General features: G+C 47.8%; 1 protein-coding gene across 1 annotated transcript in view; it reads left to right on the top strand.

The window, feature by feature from the left end:
- The first annotated feature begins 8,562 nt into the window (after window positions 1-8,562).
- The window catches only part of dld (deltaD), a 63,177-nt gene continuing 53,219 nt past the window's right edge, over window positions 8,563-18,520 (top strand). Inside the window, exons 1-3 of the mRNA XM_086009824.1 lie at window positions 8,563-8,684; window positions 10,063-10,135; window positions 14,294-14,373. Of these exons, the coding sequence (XP_085865950.1) occupies window positions 8,619-8,684; window positions 10,063-10,135; window positions 14,294-14,373 (219 nt within the window). The 5' untranslated portion in view covers window positions 8,563-8,618. The remainder of the gene's footprint in view (window positions 8,685-10,062; window positions 10,136-14,293; window positions 14,374-18,520) is intronic.

The raw sequence follows: 18,520 nt of genomic DNA on the forward strand, positions 1-18,520 counted from the left end.
TCAGTCAGTGTCTCAGTCAGTGTCTCAGTCAGTGTCTCAGTGTCTCAGTCAGTGTCTCAGTGTCTCAGTCAGTGTCTCAGTCAGTGTCTCAGTGTCTCAGTCAGTGTCTCAGTGTCTCAGTCAGTGTCTCAGTCAGTCAGTGTGAGTGTGTCAGTGTGAGATTGTCTCAGTGTGATAGTGTCTCAGTGTGAGGGTGTCTCAGTGTGAGAGTGTCTGTCAGTGTCTCAGTCAGTGTCTCAGTCAGTGTGAGAGTGTCTCAGTGTCTCAGTGAATGTGTCAGTCTGTCTGAGAGTGTGAGTGTGTTTCAGTGTGTCAGTCAGTGTGAGTGTGTCTCAGTCAGTGTGAAAGTGTCTCAGTGTGTCAGTCAGTGTGAGAGAATTTCTCAGTCAGTGTGAGAGTGTGTCAGTTAGTGCGAGAGTGTCTCAGTGTGTCAGTCAGTGTGAGAGTGTGAGTGTGTCTCAGTGTGTCAGTCAGTGTGAGAGTGTCTCAGTGTGTCAGTCAGTGTGAGAGTGTCTCAGTGTCTCAGTCATTGTGAGAGTGTCTCAGTGTGTCAGTCAGTGTGAGAGTGTCTCAGTGTCTCAGTCAGTGTGAGAGTGTCTCAGTGTCTCGGTGTGTCAGTCAGTGTCTCAGTGTGTCAGTCAGTGTGTCAGTCAGTGTGAGAGTGTCTCAGTGTCTCGGTGTGTCAGTCAGTGTCTCAGTGTGTCAGTCAGTGTGTCAGTGTCTCAATGTGTCAGTCAGTGTCTCAGTGTGTCAGTCAGTGTGAGTGTGTCTCAGTCAGTGTGAGAGTGTCTCAGTGTGTCAGTCAGTGTCTCAGTGTCTCAGTCAGTGTGAGAGTGCCTCAGTCAGTGTCTCAGTGTCTCAGTCAGAGTCTCAGTGTCTCAGCCAGTGTCTCAGTGTCTCAGTCAGTTTGAGAGTGTGTCAGTCAGTGTCTCAGTCAGTCAGTGTCTCAGTGTCTCAGTCAGTGTGAGAGTGTCTCAGTCAGTGTCTCAGTGTCTCAGTCAGAGTCTCAGTGTCTCAGCCAGTGTCTCAGTGTCTCAGTCAGTGTGAGAGTGTGTCAGTCAGTGTCTCAGTCAGTCAGTGTCTCAGTGTCTCAGTCATTGTCTCAGTGTCTCAGTCAGTGTCTCAGTCAGTGTGAGAGTGTCTCAGTGTCTCAGTCAGTGTCTCAGTGTCTCAGTCATTGTCTCAATGTCTCAGTCAGTGTCTCAGTGTCTCAGTCAGTGTCTCAGTCAGTGTCTCAGTCAGTATCTCAGTCAGTGTCTCGGTGTGTCAGTGTCTCAGTGTCTCAGTCAGTGTCTCAGTCAGTGTCTCAGTGTCTCAGTCATTGTCTCAGTGTCTCAGTCAGTGTCTCAGTGTCTCAGTCAGTGTCTCAGTCAGTGTCTCAGTCAGTGTCTCAGTCAGTATCTCAGTCAGTGTCTCGGTGTGTCAGTGTCTCAGTGTCTCAGTCAGTGTCTCAGTGTCTCAATCAGTGTCTCAGTCAGTGTCTCAGTCAGTATCTCAGTCAGTGTCTCGGTGTGTCAGTGTCTCAGTCAGTGTCTCAGTGTCTCAGTCAGTGTCTCAGTCAGTGTCTCAGTGAGTATCTCAGTCAGTGTCTCGGTGTGTCAGTGTCTCAGTCAGTGTCTCAGTGTCTCAGTCAGTGTCTCAGTCAGTGTCTCAGTCAGTATCTCAGTCAGTGTCTCAGTCAGTGTCTCAGTGTCTCAGTCAGTGTCTCAGTGTCTCAGTCAATGTCTCAGTGCCTCAGTCAGTGTCTCAGTGTCTCAGTGTCTCAGTCAATGTCTCAGTGTCTCAGTCAGTGTCTCAGTGTCTCAGTGTCTCAGTCAGTGTCTCAGTGTCTCAGTCAGTGTCTCAGTTTCTCAGTCAGTGTCTCAGTGTCTCAGTCAGTGTCTCAGTGTCTCAGTCAATGTCTCAGTCAGTGTCTCAGTGTCTCAGTCAGTGTCTCAGTCAGTGTCTCAGTCAATGTCTCAGTCAGTGTCTCAGTGTCTCAGTCAGTGTCTCAGTGTCTCAGTCAGTGTCTCAGTCAGTGTCTCAGTGTCTCAGTCAGTGTCTCAGTCAGTGTCTCAGTCAGTGTCTCAGTGTCTCAGTCAATGTCTCAGTCAGTGTCTCAGTGTCTCAGTCAATGTCTCAGTCAGTGTCTCAGTCAATGTCTCAGTGTCTCAGTCAGTGTCTCAGTGTCTCAGTCAGTGTCTCAGTGTCTCAGTCAGTGTCTCAGTGAGTGTCTCAGTGTCTCAGTCAATGTCTCAGTGTCTCAGTCAATGTCTCAGTCAGTGTCTCAATGTCTCAGTCAGTGTCTCAGTGTCTCAGTCAGTGCCTCAGTCAGTGTCTCAGTGCCTCAGTCAGTGTCTCAGTGTCTCAGTCAGTCAGTGTCTCAGTGTCTCAGTCAGTCAGTGTCTCAGTGTGTCAGACAATGTCACAGAATCACAGAAACCCCACAGTGCAGATAGAGGCCATTTTGGCCCATCGAGCCTGCACTGACACATATCCCACCCAATCCCCGTAACCCCTACACCAACACATATCCCACCCAATCCCCGTAACCCCACATATTTAATTCCCCTAACACTAAGGGTCAATTTATCATAGCCAATCAACCTAACCCACACATCTTTGGACTGAGACAGTCTCAGTCAGTGTCTCAGTCAGTGTCTCAGTGTCTCAGTCAGTGTCTCAGTGTCTCAGTCAGTGTCTCAGTGTCTCAGTCAGTGTCTCAGTGTCTCAGGCAGTGTCCCAGTGTCTCGGTCAGTGTCTCAGTGTCTCAGTCAGTGTCTCGGTCAGTGTCTCAGTGTCTCAGTCTGTGTCTCAGTGTCTCAGTCAGTGTCTCAGTCAGTGTCTCAATGTCTCAGTCAGTGTCTCAGTGAGTGTCTCAGTGTCTCAGACAGTGTCTCAGTCAGTGTCTCAGTGTCTCAGTCAGTGTCTCAATGTCTCAGTCAGCATCTCAGTGTCTCAGGCAGTGTCTCAGTCAGTGTCTCAGTGTCTCAGTCAGTGTCTCAGTGTCTCAGTCTGTGTCTCAGTGTCTCAGTCAGTGTCTCAATGTCTCAGTCAGTGTCTCAGTGTCTCAGGCAGTGTCTCAGTCAGTGTCTCAGTCAGTGTCTCAGTGTCTCAGTCAGTGTCTCAGTGCCTCAGTCAGTGTCTCAGTGTCTCTGGAAGAGTCTCAGTCAGTGTCTCAATCAGTGTCTCAGTCAGTGTCTCAGTGTCTCAGTCAGTGTCTCAGTGTCTCAGTCAGTGTCTCAGTCAGTGTCTCAGTGTCTCAGTCAGTGTCTCAGTGTCTCAGTCCGTGTCTCAGTCAGTGTCTCAGTCAGTGTCTCAGTGTCTCAGTCAGTGTCTCAGTGTGTCAGTCAGTGTCTCAGTGTCTCAGTCAGTGTCTCAGTCATTGCCTCAGTGTCTCAGTCAGTGTCTCAGTGTCTCAGTCGGTGTCTCAGTCAGTGTCTCAGTGTCTCAGTCAGCGTCTCAGTGTCTCAGTCTGTGTCTCAGTGTCTCAGTCAGTGTCTCAGTGTCTCAGTCAGTGTCTCAGTAAGTGTCTCAGTGTCTCAGTCACTGCCTCAGTGTCTCAGTCTGTGTCTCAGTGTCTCAGTCAGTGTCTCAGTCAGTGTCTCAATGTCTCAGTCAGTGTCTCACTCAGTGTCTCAATGTCTCAGTCAGTGTCTCAGTGTCTCAGTCAATGTCTCAGTCAGTGTCTCAGTCAATGTCTGTGTCTCAGTCAATGTCTCAGTCAGTGTCTCAGTGTCTCAGTCAATGTCTCTGTCAGTGTCTCAGTCAATGTCTCAGTCAGTGTCTCAGTGTCTCAGTCAGTGTCTCAGTGTCTCAGTCAGTGTCTCAGTCAGTGTCTCAGTGTCTCAGTCAATGTCTCAGTCAGTGTCTCAGTCAATGTCTCAGTGTCTCAGTCAATGTCTCAGTCAGTGTCTCAGTGTCTCAGTCAATGTCTCTGTCAGTGTCTCAGTCAATGTCTCAGTGTCTCAGTCAGTGTCTCAGTCAGTGTCTCAGTGTCTCAGTCAGTGTCTCAGTGTCTCAGTCAGTGTCTCGGTCAGTGTCTCAGTCAATGTCTCAGTGTCTTAGTCAGTGTCTCAGTGTCTCAGTCAGTATCTCAGTGTCTCAGTGAGAGTCTCAGTCAGTGTCTCAGTCAGTCAGTGTCTCAGTCAGTATCTCGGTCAGTGTCTCAGTGTCTCAGTATCTCAGTCAGTGTCTCAGTGTCTCAGTCAGTGTCTCAGTCAGTGTCTCAGTCAGTGTCTCAGTGTCTCAGTCAATGTCTCAGTCAGTGTCTCTGTGTCTCAGTCAGTGCCTCAGTCAGTGTCTCAGTGTCTCAGTCAGTGTTTCAGTCAGTGTCTCAGTCAGTGTCTCAGTGTCTCAGTCAGTGTCTCAGTGTCTCAGTCAGTGTCTCAGTCAGTGTCTCAGTGTCTCAGTCAGTGTCTCAGTCAGTGTCTCAGTCAGTGTCTCAGTGTCTCAGGCAGTGTCTCAGTGTCTCAGTCAGTGTCTCGGTGTCTCAGTCAGTGTCTCGGTGTCTCAGGCAGTGTCTCAATGTCTCAGGCAGTGTCTCAGTGTCTCAGTCAGTGTCTCGGTGTCTCAGTCAGTGTCTCAGTCAGTGTGAGAGTGTCTCAGTGTCTCAGTGTCTCAGTCAGTGTCTCAGTTTCTCAGTCAGTCAGTCAGTGTCTCTGTGTCTCGGTGTCTCAGTCAGTGTCACAGTCAGTGTCTCAGTGTCTCAGTGAGTCAGTCAGTGTCTCTGTGTCTTGGTGTCTCAGTCAGTTTCTCAGTCAGTCAGTCAGTGTCTCTGTGTCTCGGTGTCTCAGTCAGTGTCACAGTCAGTGTCTCAGTGTCTCAGTCAGTGTCTCTGTGTCTCGGTGTCTCAGTCAGTGTCTCAGTCAGTCAGTCAGTGTCTCTGTGTCTCGGTGTCTCAGTCAGTGTCTCAGTCATAGAGTCATAGAGTCATAGAGTTATACAGCACGGATAGAGACCCTTCGGCCCATCGTGTCCATGCCGGCCATCAAGCCCTGTCTAATCTAATCCCATATTCCAGCATTTGGTCCGTAGCCTTGTATGTTATGGCATTTCAAGTGCTCATCCAAATGCTTCTTCAATGTTGTGAGGGTTCCTGCCTCCACAACCCTTTCAGGCAGTGAGTTCCAGACTCCAACCACCCTCTGGGTGAAAAAGTTCTTTCTCAAATCCCCTCTAAACCTCCCGCCCTTTACCTTGAATCTATGCCCCCTAGTTATTGACCCTTCTACTAAGGGAAAAAGCTCCTCAGTATCCATCCTATCTATGCCCCTCATAATTTTGTACACCTCAATCATGTCCCCCCTCAGCCTCCTCTGCTCCAAGGAAAACAAACCCAATCTGCCCAGTCTTTCTTCATAGCTGAAGCGCTCCAGCCCTGGTAACATCCTGGTGAATCTCCTCTGCACCCTCTCCAAAGCGATCACATCCTTCCTGCAGTGTGGCGACCAGAACTGCACACAGTATTCCAGCTGTGGCCTAACTAGTGTTTTATACAGCTCCATCATAACCTCCTTGCTCTTATATTCTATGCCTCGGCTAATGAAGGCACGTATCCCATATGCCTTTTTTACCACCTTATCCACCTGTTCCGCCGCCTTCAGGGATCTGTGTACTTGCACACCCAGATCCCTCTGCACCTCCATCTTGCCTCGGGTCTTACCATTCATTGTGTATTCCCTTGCCTTGTTAGTCCCCCCAAAGTGCATCACCTCGCACTTTTCCGGGTTAAATTCCATTTGCCACTGTTCCGCCCATCTGACCAACCCATCTATATCATCCTGCAGACTGAGGCTACCCTCCTCGCTATTTACCACTCTACCAATTTTTGTATCATCCGCGAACTTACTGATCATACTGATGCGCTATCAATTACTCATAAAAGACTGAGAGTTAAGAGAGTAACTAAAGGCTTTTATTAACAAAAGAATGAAGGTCTGCCTCGAGTGGTCGACCGGTCCAGAAATACAAAGGGCTGGGGAGCAGTCGCCTTTATACTAGGACTTGTGGGAGGAGTCAGCCGAGGCATGTCCAGGCATGTACACAGTGGAATACAAACAGTGGTTTACCACACATACCTTTTACATTCATATCCAAGTCATTAATGTAGACCACAAACAGCAAGGGACCCAGCACCGATCCCTGTGGCACCCCACTGGCCACAGGCTTCCAGTCACAAAAAAAGCCTTCGACCATCACCCTCTGCCTTCTGCCACTAAGCCAGTTTTGTATCCAATGTGCCAAGGCACCCTGGATTCCATGGGCTCTTACCTTCTTGACCAGTCTCCTGTGCGGGACTTTATCGAAGGCCTTACTGAAATCCATGTATACCACATCCACTGCGTTACCCTCATCCACACACCTAGTCACCCCCTCAAAAAATTCAATCAAATTAGTCAGACATGATCTTCCCTTGACAAAGCCATGTTGACTATCCCTGATTAATTCTTGTCTCTCCAAGTGGAGACTAATTTTGTCCCTCAGAATTTTTTCCAATAATTTTCCTACCACTGATGTTAGGCTCACTGGCCTGTAGTTCCCCGGTTTTTCCCTACTTCCCTTCTTGAATAATGGTACTACATTAGCGGTTCTCCAGTCCTCTGGCACATCCCCTGTGGCCAGAGAGGTCCTGAATATATGTGTTAGAGCCCCCGCAATCTCTTCCCTTGCCTCACACAGCAGCCTGGGACACATTTCATCCGGGCCTGGGGATTTATCCATTTTTAGGCCTGCTAAAACCGCCAATACCTCCTCCCTCTCGATGTTAATATGTTCGAGCATATCACAGTCCCCCCGCCCTATTTCTATGTCTACATCGTCCTCCTCCATAGTGAAAACAGATGCAAAAAATTCATTTAGAACCCCTCCTACATCTTCCGGCTCCACACACAGATTGCCACTTTTGTCCCTAATGGGCCCTATTTTTTCCCTAGTTATCCTCTTACCCTTAATATACTTATAAAACATCTTAGGATTTTCCTTTATTTTGCTCGCCAGTGTTATTTCATGGCCCCTCCTTGATCTCCTAATTTCTTTTTTAAGTATCCCCTGCACTTTTTGTACTCCTCTAGGGCTTCCTCCGTCTTTAGCCTTTTGTATCTGCCAAAAGCCCTCCTTTTTTTCCTAATCCATTCTCGTATATCCCCTGACATCCAAGGTTCCCTGTGGTTTTTGGAACCACCCTTGACCTTTACGGGAACATGTTGCCATTGTATGATCTCAATCTCCCTTCTGAAAGCCTCCCATTGCTCCGATGCGGATTTTCCTACAAGTAGCTGATCCCAGTCCATTTTGGCCTGATCCTGCCTTATCCTATTAAAATCGGCCTTCCCCCAATTTAGAACCTTTATTTCCGGCCCATCCCTGTCCTTTTCCATGACCACCTTAAATCTCACCATATTATGGTCACTGTCACCAAAGTGCTCACCTACTAGCACTTTTTCCACTTGGCCGGCCACATTCCCTAGAATTAGGTCCAGTACTGCCCCCTCTCTTGTAGGACTTTCTACATGCTGGCTCAAAAAGCTCTCCTGGATGCACTTTAAGAATTCTACACCCTCTGAGCCTTTCACACTTTGACTATCACAGTTAATATTGGGGAAGTTGAAATCCCCCATTATTATTACCCTATTATTTGCACATTTCTCTGAGATTTGCCTACATATCTGTCCTCTATCTCCCCCTGACTGTTTGGAGGCCTATAGTACACTCCCAGCAAAGTGCTTGCCCCCTTTTTGTTTTTAAGCTCCACCCATATGGCCTCATTAGAGGAACCTGCTAATATATCATCCCTCCTTACTGCAGTAATTGACTCCTTAATTAATATTGCGACACCCCCTCCTCTTTTACCTCCCCCTCTGTCTCGCCTGAAGATTCTGTACCCCGGAATATTGAGCTGCCAGTCTTGCCCCTCCCTCAACCATGTCTCCGTGATAGCAACAATATCATACTCCCATGTGTTTATCAACACCTTCAGTTCATCCACCTTATTTGCAAGACTCCTTGCATTAAAATAGATGCCATCCAGCCTTGCCCTTATATATTTGCCCTGTCTACCAAGCTGACTTGTTTTTTTCTCTATAATTGGCAGCACATCACCCCCTATTTCAGCTCCCCTCTGTATCCCATCCCCCTGCCAAGTTAGTTTAAACCCCCCCCCCAACAGTGCTAGCAAACCTCCCCGCAAGGATATTTGTCCCGCTCTGGTTCAGGTGCAACCCGTCCGATTTGTACAAGTCCCACCTTTCCCAGAAGCAGGCCCAGTGATCCAGGAAACTAAAACCCTCCCTCCTACACCAACTCTTTAGTCAGTCAGTCAGTGTCAATTCAATTCAATTCAATTCAAATCGCTTTATTGGCATGATAAGGTACATCTTATGTTGCCAAAGCATCAAAATACATTTATGGTTGAACACATAAACGCAGTTCTATTCATACAGTGTATAAACAGGTATATCCCTGAGTGTATAAATATACATTCGCATTATTTATATCTCTGTGTCTCGGTGTCTCAGTCAGTGTCTGTGTTGATTCTATCTCCGTGTTGTTGCTGGCCCCGCCCAGGCCCGGCGCGGACCAATCAGGCTGTGTGTGTGTGTGGGGTGTTGGTGCGCAGGCGCGGTGCGGTGCGGACGGTGATGGCGGCGGGCGCGGGCTCGGTGCGGCGCTGGAGCTGGAGCTCGGTGTACCGGCAGCTGCTCAAGGTCAGGTGGCGGGGCTCCGGGCACCGGGCTCGGCGCTGGCGGTGGGTCCGCCCGCCCGGGGCAGAGAGTGGGAGGCGGCAGGGCCTGCAGCCCCAGCCGGCCCTCACCGCGGGGCCTGTAACCTTGGGAAGACCGCGGCCCCGCCTGGGCCTGACCGCGGAGCTCCCGGGGCTGGAGCGGGCCTGACCGCGGAGCTCCCGGGGCTGGAGCGGGCCTGACCGCGGAGCTCCCGGGGCTGGAACGGGCCTGACCGCGGAGCTCCCGGGGCTGGCGCGGGCCTGACCGCGGAGCTCCCGGGGCTGGAGCGGCCCCCTCCCCTCCAGAGGTCAGGATTGTCCCCTGACTGATGGTTGATGGTGGTGTGGTTTACTACGATGTAATGCTTTATTGTCATGCAATTGTAAATTCCTGAAAAAATTAGGGATTTGTAAAAATATGTACAATTTTAAATTATATAGTTCATTTTGTTGAATATTTTCAGTTTTTATATATAAACATATACTGATGATTTAATCAATCCTAATCCTGACTGGTGTGGAGCTAAAGTGCGGTCAGTCTACAGGCACTGTGCGAAGAGATTTTGTACAGAGCCTTGGTGAGACCACACCTTGAGTATTGTGTGCAGTTTTGGTCGCCTTATCTGAGGAAGGATGTTCTTGCCATGGAGGGAGTTCAGCGAAGATTCACCAGACTGATACCTGGGATGGCAGGAATGACGTATGAGGAGAGATTGGGTCGATTGGGCTTATACTCGCTGCAGTTTAGAAGAATGAGAGGGGATCTCATTGAAACTTATAAAATTCTGACAGGACTGGACAGACTAGATGCAGGAAGGATGTTCCCGATGGCCGGGGAGTCCAGAACCAGGGGTCACAGTCTAAGGATAAGGGGTAAGCCATTTAGGACAGAGATGAGGAGGAATTTCTTCACCCAGAGAGTGGTGAACCTGTGGAATTCTCTACCACAGAAGGCAGTTGAGGCCAATTCATTAAATATATTCAAGGAGTTGGATATATTTCTTAAGGCTAAAGGGATCAAGGGATATGGGGAGAAAGCAGGGACAGGGTACTGAATTTGGATGATCAGCCATGATCTCATTAAATGGCGGAGCAGGCTCGAGGGGCCAAATGGCCTACTCCTGCTCCTATCTTCAATGCTTCTATGTTTTGGATAGTAGCAATAACTGGGACATCAGCCAGAATCTGGTCTAATTCTGTTTGGTGCAGTGGTTGATCAGGGTTTTTATGAGAAGTGGGAGTCTAGAACCTAGAAGATGGTGTGTGGGATGATAGTGGAAGTGGACTGACTTGTTCAGCTTGTTTCTAGAGCGCTGTTTCTGATTTTACTGACATGGTGAGATGTGTTTTTTCTAATGCAGAGTGGACATGCTCATCGCAGACTCCAGGGCCTTTCAGCAGCCACACTGCGGACCTATGCTGATGTTGCACCAGGTATGGTATGTGCACTGAGAACCTGTTCAGTGCAAATTTCTCGCCCTCCATTGATCACTTAGCTGCTGGTGTGTTCTGGCTTTCCTGTCATTTTTCAATCTTTGGAACTTCAGGCACTGAGAGTTCACCAACATAGAAACATAGAAGATAGGAGCAGGAGTAGGCCATTCGGCCCTTCGAGCCTGCTCCGCCATTCAACGAGATCATGGCTGATCATCCAAACCCTAGCACCCAGTCCCTACACCGACAGCCATCCCACCCAAGCCCTATCCCCGTAACCCCATAACCCCACGTATTTAATCCCCCCTAACACTAAGGGTCAATTTTTATCATGGCCAATCAACCTAACCCGCACATCTTTGGACTGTGGGAGGAAACCGGAGCACCCGGAGAAAACCCACGCAAACACGGGGAGAATGTGCAAACTCCACACAGACAGTCACCCGAGGCCGGATTTGAACTTGAACGACTTATTAGTGAACTTTAGACTCTGATTGGAAATTAATTATCGTTAGCAAAGGAGAGCAGGAAAACGATGCACGTTGAGGGGGTGGGAGGTTGGCATACTGGGAATGAAATGTAGGCTGGTAGAGGTAAAGGTACAAGCACAGATCCATTAGTGCTGTTTTTAAAAATAAAACGCTTTGTAAGAACACTTCTCGGTTGTGCGTAGGCTAGAGCCAGAATATACATTTGAATTTGGAAACTTCCCTTTTCAGACTAGCTGAACACATCTAGATCCATGTTAGTAAAGATGTTCCTGGTGAGTGTTGTCCCCCTCCCCCCAGTTATGATTAGTGACGAGTTGTTGTGTTTCTCATTACAGCAAAGACTCCACTACGAAAGTACTTCATTGGCTGTGAAGAGCTTTGGGACGTCTGGAGGTAGTGAAAGGTGCAATAGAATTAGCCCCGTTCTCGTGTCTGCCCCTATGACAGTAAGTGATATTGCAGAGTTGAGTCCTCAGGTGGGCTCGCGAGAGGCCCAGTGACATCACTTAGAACCACATTCTCTCCACCTCTGGTTGTGGCCAGTTTGAGTGAGACTAAATCTGGCCATCGGCAAAGGTTGAATTAAGAAAGGGAAGAAAGAAATGCTATTTCTGTTGCACCTTTCACTACCTCCGGACATCCCAAAGCTCTTCACAGCCATTGAAGTACTTTTGTAGTGTAGTCACTGCTGTAATGAGAACCATAATAACAACTTGTATTAATACTGTGCCTTTAACATAGTAAAACGTTCCAAAGTGCTTCACCGGAGTACCGCGATGTTAAAATTCTCATCCTTGTTTTCAGACCCCTCCACGGCCTCGCCCCTCCACAGCCTCGCCCCTCCACGGCCTCACCCCTCCCTATCACTGTAATCTCCTCCAGCCTCACAACCCCCTCCCTGAGATATCTGCGCTCCTCTAATTCTGGCCTCTAAAATCAGGGATGCTCAAATTGCTGCACCATTGGTGGCCGTGCTTTCAGCTGTCGAGGCCCCAAGCTCAGGAATACCCTCTCTAAATCTCTCCGCCCCTCTTTCCTCCTTTAAAATGCTCCTTAAAACCGACCTCTTTCATCTGCCCTAATTTCTCCTTGCGTGGCTTGATATCAAATTTTGCTTAACCAGGAGCAGCGAGGTCAGGGGTGGTGGGCGAACGGGACTTGGTGAGAGTTGGGACACGGGCAGCCGCGTTTTGGATGACCTCAGGTTTACATATAGGGTAGAATGTGGGAGGCCTGTCAGGAGTACGTTGGAATAGTCAAGTCTAGAGGTAACAAAGGCATGGATGAGGGTTTCAGCAGCGGATGAGCTGAGGCAAGGGCGGAGATGGGCGATGTTACGGAGGTGGGAGTAGGCGGTCTTAGTTGTGGCACGGATATGTGGTCGGAAGCTCTTTTCAGGGTCAAATATGACACTAAGGTTGCGAACAGTGTCATTCAGCCTCAGACAGATGTTAGGGAGAGGGATGGAGTCAGTGGCTAGGGAACGGAGTTTGTGGTGGGGACTGAAAACAATGGCTTTGGTTTTCCCAATATTTAGTTGGAGGAAATTTCTGCTCATCCAGAACTGGATGTCAGACAAGCAGTCTGGCAATTTAGAGACAGTGATGATGAGGTACGTGTGGAAACTGACGCTGTGTTTTCGGATGATGTCACCGAGGGGCAACATGTAGATGAGAAATAGGGGGCCAAGGATAGATCCTTGGGGGACACCAGAGGTAACGATGTGGGAGCGGGCAGAGAAGCCGTTGCAGGTGATTCTCTGGATACGATTAGATAGATAAGAATGGAACCAGGCGAATGCAGTCCCACCCAGCTGGACGACGGAGAGGATGATGGAGTGATCAATCATGTCAAAGGCTGCAGGCAGGACGAGGAGGGATAATTTACGTTGGTCACAATCACAAAGGATGTCATTTGTGGCTTTGATAAGAAATCTGATTGGAGGGATTCAAGCGTGGAGTTGCAGGAAAGATGGGTACGGGTTTGGGAGACGACGGCGTGTTCAAGGACTTTGGAGAGGAAAGGGAGGTTGGAGATGGGGCGGTAGTTTGCAAGGATCGAGGGGGGTCAAAGTTTTTTTTTGAGGAGGGGTGATGACAGATTTGAGGGAGGGGGTACAGTACCTGAGGGGAGAGAACCGTTAACAATATAGCTAACATGGGAGCCAGGAAAGAAAGCTGGGTGGCCATCGGTTTAGTGGGAATAGGGTCGAGGGAGCAGGAAGTGGGTCTCATAGACAAGATGAGCCCAGAGAGATCATGAGGGGAGATCGGAGAGAAACTGGAGAAAGATGAGAGTTCAGGGCTAGGGCAGAGGGGCAACCTTAGAGGAAGTTTGGCTCAGTGAGCTAGGGGAAGGGAGGGAAATGGCAGAGGCAGCTGATCGGAGGGTCTCAATCTTAGAGACAAAGAAGTCCATGAGCTCCTCACACTTGTTGGAGGTGAAGGTGGAGGAGGCGGGGAGCGGGGTTTAAGAAGACTATTTGTAGTAGAGAAAAGAAGCCGGGGGTTATCTTTGCGTTACAGAATGACCCTGGAATAGTGAGCAGTTTTGGCAGACGAGAGCAGGACCCGATTGTGCTTTGTGTGGTCCAGCCAGATCTGGTGGTGAATGGCTAAACCAGTTGTCTGTCATATTTGTTCAAGTCTGCGGCCCTTGTGACCCCTGACCTATCGCCGGATGATATGTCCGACAGGGTCGGGGCGTTTTTGCAGCTGCGGCGGCGCTACTTAAAGTGGCCGCCCGACACCTGCCCTTTTTCATGCCCGACTGCTAGCACCTGCCCCCTTTTTTCCTCGGGGAGCCAGCCGTGATCGCTCAGCCCGGCACTCCTCTTTAGAGCCGGGCTGTTTTCCCAGTGCCCTGCTCTCCGGTGGTCCAGCGGGGCCCCTCCCCTTTAATCAGGAGGGTGGCCTGCAATGACGTGGCGCTACGTGCCAACGCATGTGGCGCTGTTGCACGTAGCGCCGCGAAATTCACCGATAGCGCCCCAAGAAGGAGGGGGAGCGCTTCCTGTAGCACCCCACCTCCTGCTTGGGGCGCTACCACTGAATTTACGGTGCAGGGGCGCTAACTTTTTCGGGGTGCTAAAATTAGCGGTTAGCCACCCAAAGGAGGCGCCATTGAATTTTTCCCCCTAATGGTTTGAATAGGGACTTGGGCATCAAAGGTGTGCGTGAGAGGGTGGCTGAGCAGATTCCTAGGAATCTTCAAAGAAGCAGAACACCAATAAGTAAAGTATTTTAATTATTTAGCAACAAGATAGTGTGCGCACATCGCGAGTCACAAATGCGATTTGTTTTGGAGAAAAGTGATTTTTAGCTTACTAAATTTACATTTTACAGCAGAGCAGATTTAAGATCAGTTTACACTGATTTATCGATTTAGTTTACCTATAGATTATTACGCAGATTCTTATTGTACTTCACTCTAACCTACAGAAGTGTGTAGTATTAATAGCTTTTTGTTAATTTTGCTGTGCTTCAAAGTTCTTGTCCTGTTCCTGTGGGTTTGAGCTCGCTCACCCTCCCTCACATGATGCACCCATAGGCCTCGCTCTTGGTGCTCTGTCAGCTGGAAGACCGTGTCTGATGTATGAAGGTTACTGTCCTCTGGTGTGTTGTATCCGTTAAAGCTTATGCTGAAGGTATTGTGGTTTTCATTCCAGTTGATGCAGATGTCGCAGTTGTGGGCTCGGGCCCAGGAGGATATGTCGCTGCTATTAAGGCTGCACAGTTGGGGTTTAAGGTAAGTAAAAGAGGCTGAATATGAATTGGTGTCATGTTTATTATTAGTGACTTAGATGATGGGACAGAGCGCCATGGAGCCAAGTTTGCTGATGACCCAAAGAAAGGTGGCCTTGTAAGCAGTGCAGTTGGAAGCATAAAATTACAAAGGGATATTAACAGATTAAGTGAATGGGCAAAACTGTGGCAAATGGATTTCAATGTAGGCAAGTGTGAGCTCATCCACTTTGGACCTAAAAAGGATAGAGCAGGGTACTTTCTAAATGGTGAAAGGCTAAAAACAGTGGAGGTCTAGAGAGACTCGGGTCCAGGTACATCGATCATTAAAATGTCTTGAACAAGGACAGAAAATAATTTAAAAGGCTAATGGAATGCTGGGCTTTATATCGAGAGGACTAGAATACAAGGGGGTAGAAGTTATGCTGCAGCTGTACAAAACCCTGGTTAGACCACACCTGGAGCACTGTGAGTTTATAGTTTTTAAGGTTGCTGTGGTGTACCAAGGTCTTTCTGGTGCAGAGTGACTGTTGGTAAACCATTTAACTGGTGTAACTAGAGGGATTGATTTAATTTAAATCCAATTAATTAAAGGGGATACTAGCATCTAAAATCGGGCAGAGGGTGTCCATAACTAACAATAAAAAATTTAATTAATTACATAGAATGGAGCAGGTGATGTGTTACTGTTGCGAGATGTGGGAGCCGGTGAACCCCATTGAGGCTCACGGTGATTACGTCTGTGACAAGTGTCTGCTGCTACAGGAACTCCAGCTCCGTGTTGATGAGCTGGAGTCTGAGCTTCAGACACTGCAACACATCAGGGAGGGGGAGAAGTACCTGGACTCTGTGTATCAGGAGGTGGTCACACCTATGAAGTTAAGTAATTCAGATGTAGCCCATGGTCAGGGACAGGATGGTGTGACTACGAGTGAGGCCGGTACGGGGATCCAGGAGGTAGAGCTGGAGGAGCCACAGCCCTTGCTCTTGACCAACAGGTTCGAGGTTCTTACTCCCTGTGGGGACAGGAGCAGGGACTGCAGGGAGGATGAGCAACCTGGCCACAGCACCGTGGAACGGGGGGCCATTCAAGAGGGGGGAGTAAATAGAAATGTTGTAGTGGTAGGGGATAATATTATTAGGGGGATAGATAGAGTTCTCTGCAGCTGAGAGCGAGAGTCACGAAGGCTGTGTTGCCTACCCGGTGCCAGGGTTAAGGACATCTCCTCTGGGCTGGAAAGAAACTTGCAGTGGGAGGGGGTGGATCCAGTTGTCGTGGTTCATGTTGGTACAAACGACGTAGATAGGACTAGGGAGCCGGTTCTGTTAAAGGAGTATGAGCAGCTAGGGGTCAAATTAAAAAACAGAACCTCAAGGGTAATAATCTGGATTATTACCTGAGCCACGAGCGAATTTGGCTAGGACAAATAAAATTAGAGAGTTAAATGCGTGGCTCAAAGACTGGTGTTGGAGAAATGGGTTTTGCTGCCTGGGACACTGGCACCCGTACTGGGGCAGGAGGGAGCTGTTCCGTTGGGACGGGCTTCACTTGGCCAGTGCTGGGACTAGAGTCCTGGCGGATCATATAACTAGGGCTGTAGAGAGGGCTTTAAACTAACTAGTGGGGGGGAGGTTCCTAGAGAGCACATAATAAAAATGACAACAGAGAAGGTCATAGACTTAGGTAGCAGTGGGGAAATTAAAAACCAGTGTGTCAGGAAGGGGCAGAAGGTATGGAGTAAAAGGTAAAGTAATAAAAAGGGCAAAAGCAGGAACTAAGTGTCACAAAACATATTTGAAAGTTCTTTATCTGAATGCACGTAGCATTCGTAACAAAATAGACGAGTTAATGGCACAAATAACTACATATGGGTATGATCTTGTGGCCATTACAGAAACATGGCTGCAGGGTGACAATGCCTGGGAATTAAACATACCAGGTTATTTAACGATCAGGAAGGACAGGCAGGAAGGAAGGGGAGGTGGGGTGGCTATGTTAATAAAGGAAGGAATCACTGTAATACAGAGAAATTATATTGGGTCAAAAGATCAGGATAATGAAACAGTTTGGGTGGAGATAAGGAATAATAAGGGGGGAAAAAACACTAGTGGGCATAGTCTATAGGCCTCCGAACAGTTGCAACTCTGTTGGACGGAGTATCAATCAGGAAATAGTTGAGGCTTGTAATAAGGGAGCATCTATAATTATGGGGGATTTTAACTATCATATTAATTGGACAAATCAAATTGGGCAGGGCTGCCTTGAGGATGAGTTCATTGAGTGTATTAGGGATGGGTTTCTTGAGCAGTATGTAACTGAACCGACCAGGGGGCAAGCAACCTTACATCTGGTCCTGTGTAACGAGACAGGATTAATTAAAAATGTCCTAGTAAAGGATCCCCTTGGAATGAGTGACCATAACATGGTTGAATTCCATATTCAAGTAGAGGGTGAGCAGGTTGGATCTCAAACAAGCGTGCTAAGCTTGAATAAAGGAGACTATGAAGGTATGAGAGCGGAATTGAGTAGAGTGGATTGGGAAAATAGATTAAAGGGTAAGACGATACAAGATCAGTGGTGTACATTTAAGGAGTTATTTTACAACTTCCAAAAAATATATATTCCACTGAGAAGAAAAGGGTGTAAAAGAAAAGACAGCCATCCGTGGCTAAGTAAAGAAATTAAGGATAGTATTCGACTAAAAACAAGGGCATATAAGGTAGCCAAATCTGGTGGGAGGATAGAGGATTGGGAAAACTTTAAAAGACAGCAAAAAATAACAAAAAGATTGATTAAGAAAGGGAAGATAGATTATGAAAGTAAATTAGCAAAAAATATAAAAACAGATAGTAAGAGTTTTTATAGTTATATAAAAAGAAAAAGGGTGGCTAAAGTAAATGTTGGTCCCTTAGAGGATGAGACCGGGAAATTAATGGTGGGAAATATGGAGATGGCAAAAACACTGAATATTTTGTATCAGTCTTTACAGTAGAAGACACTAAGAATATCCCAACACTGGACAAACAGGGGGCTATAGGGGGGGAGGAGCTAAACACGATCAAAATCACTAAGGAAGTAGTACTTGGTAAAATAATGGGACTCAAGGCGGATAAATCACCTGGACCTGATGGCTTACATCCTAGGGTCTTGAGGGAAGTGGCAGTAGGGATTGTGGATGCATTGGTAATAATTTTCCAAAACTCCCTGGACTCAGCAAAGGTCCCGGCAGACTGGAAAACTGCTAATGTAACGCCCTTATTTAAAAAGGGCAGTAGACAGAAGGCTGGAAACTATAGACCGGTTAGCCTAACATCTGTGGTAGGTAAAATATTGGAGTCCATTATTAAGGAGACAGTAACAGGACATTTGGATAATCATAATTTAATAGGACAAAGTCAGCATGCTTTTATGAAGGGGAAGTCATGTTTGACAAACTTGCTGGAGTTCTTTGAGGAAGTAACATATAGGGTGGATAAAGGGGAACCAGTGGACGTAGTGTATTTAGACTTCCAAAAGGCATTTGACAAGGTGCCACACAAGATTATTGCTTAAGATAAAAAATCACGGGATTGGGGGTAATATTCTGGCATGGATAAAGGATTGGCTATCTAACAGAAGGCAGAGAGTTGGGATAAATGGTTCATTCTCGGACTGGCGATCAGTAACTAGTGGTGTTCCACAGGGGTCAGTGCTGGGTCCCCAACTCTTTACAATCTATATTAACGATTTGGAGGAGGGGACCGAGTGTAACATATCAAAATTTGCAGATGATAGTAAGATGGGAGGGAAAGTAGTGAGTGAGGAGGACATAAAAAACCTGCAAGGGGACATAGACAGGCTAAGTAAGTGGGCAGAGATTTGGCAGATGGAATACAATACTGGAAAGTGTGAGGTTATGCACTTTGGCAGGAAAAATCGTAGAGCTAGTTATTATCTTAATGGCAAGAAACTGGAAAGTACTGAAGTACAAAGGGATCTGGGGGTCCTGGTGCACGAAACTCAAAAGGTTAGTATGCAGGTGCAGCAAGTGATTAAGAAGGCCAATGGAATGTCGGCTTTCATTGCTAGGGGGATAGAATATAAAAATAGGGAGGTATTGCTTCAGTTGTACAAGGTATTGGTGAGACCGCACCTGGAATACTGCATACAG

This window comes from Somniosus microcephalus, chromosome 17 (assembly GCF_052327205.1).
Source record: "Somniosus microcephalus isolate GS21.2 chromosome 17, FLI_Smic_1.0, whole genome shotgun sequence".
NCBI classification, from domain to species: domain Eukaryota; kingdom Metazoa; phylum Chordata; class Chondrichthyes; order Squaliformes; family Somniosidae; genus Somniosus; species Somniosus microcephalus.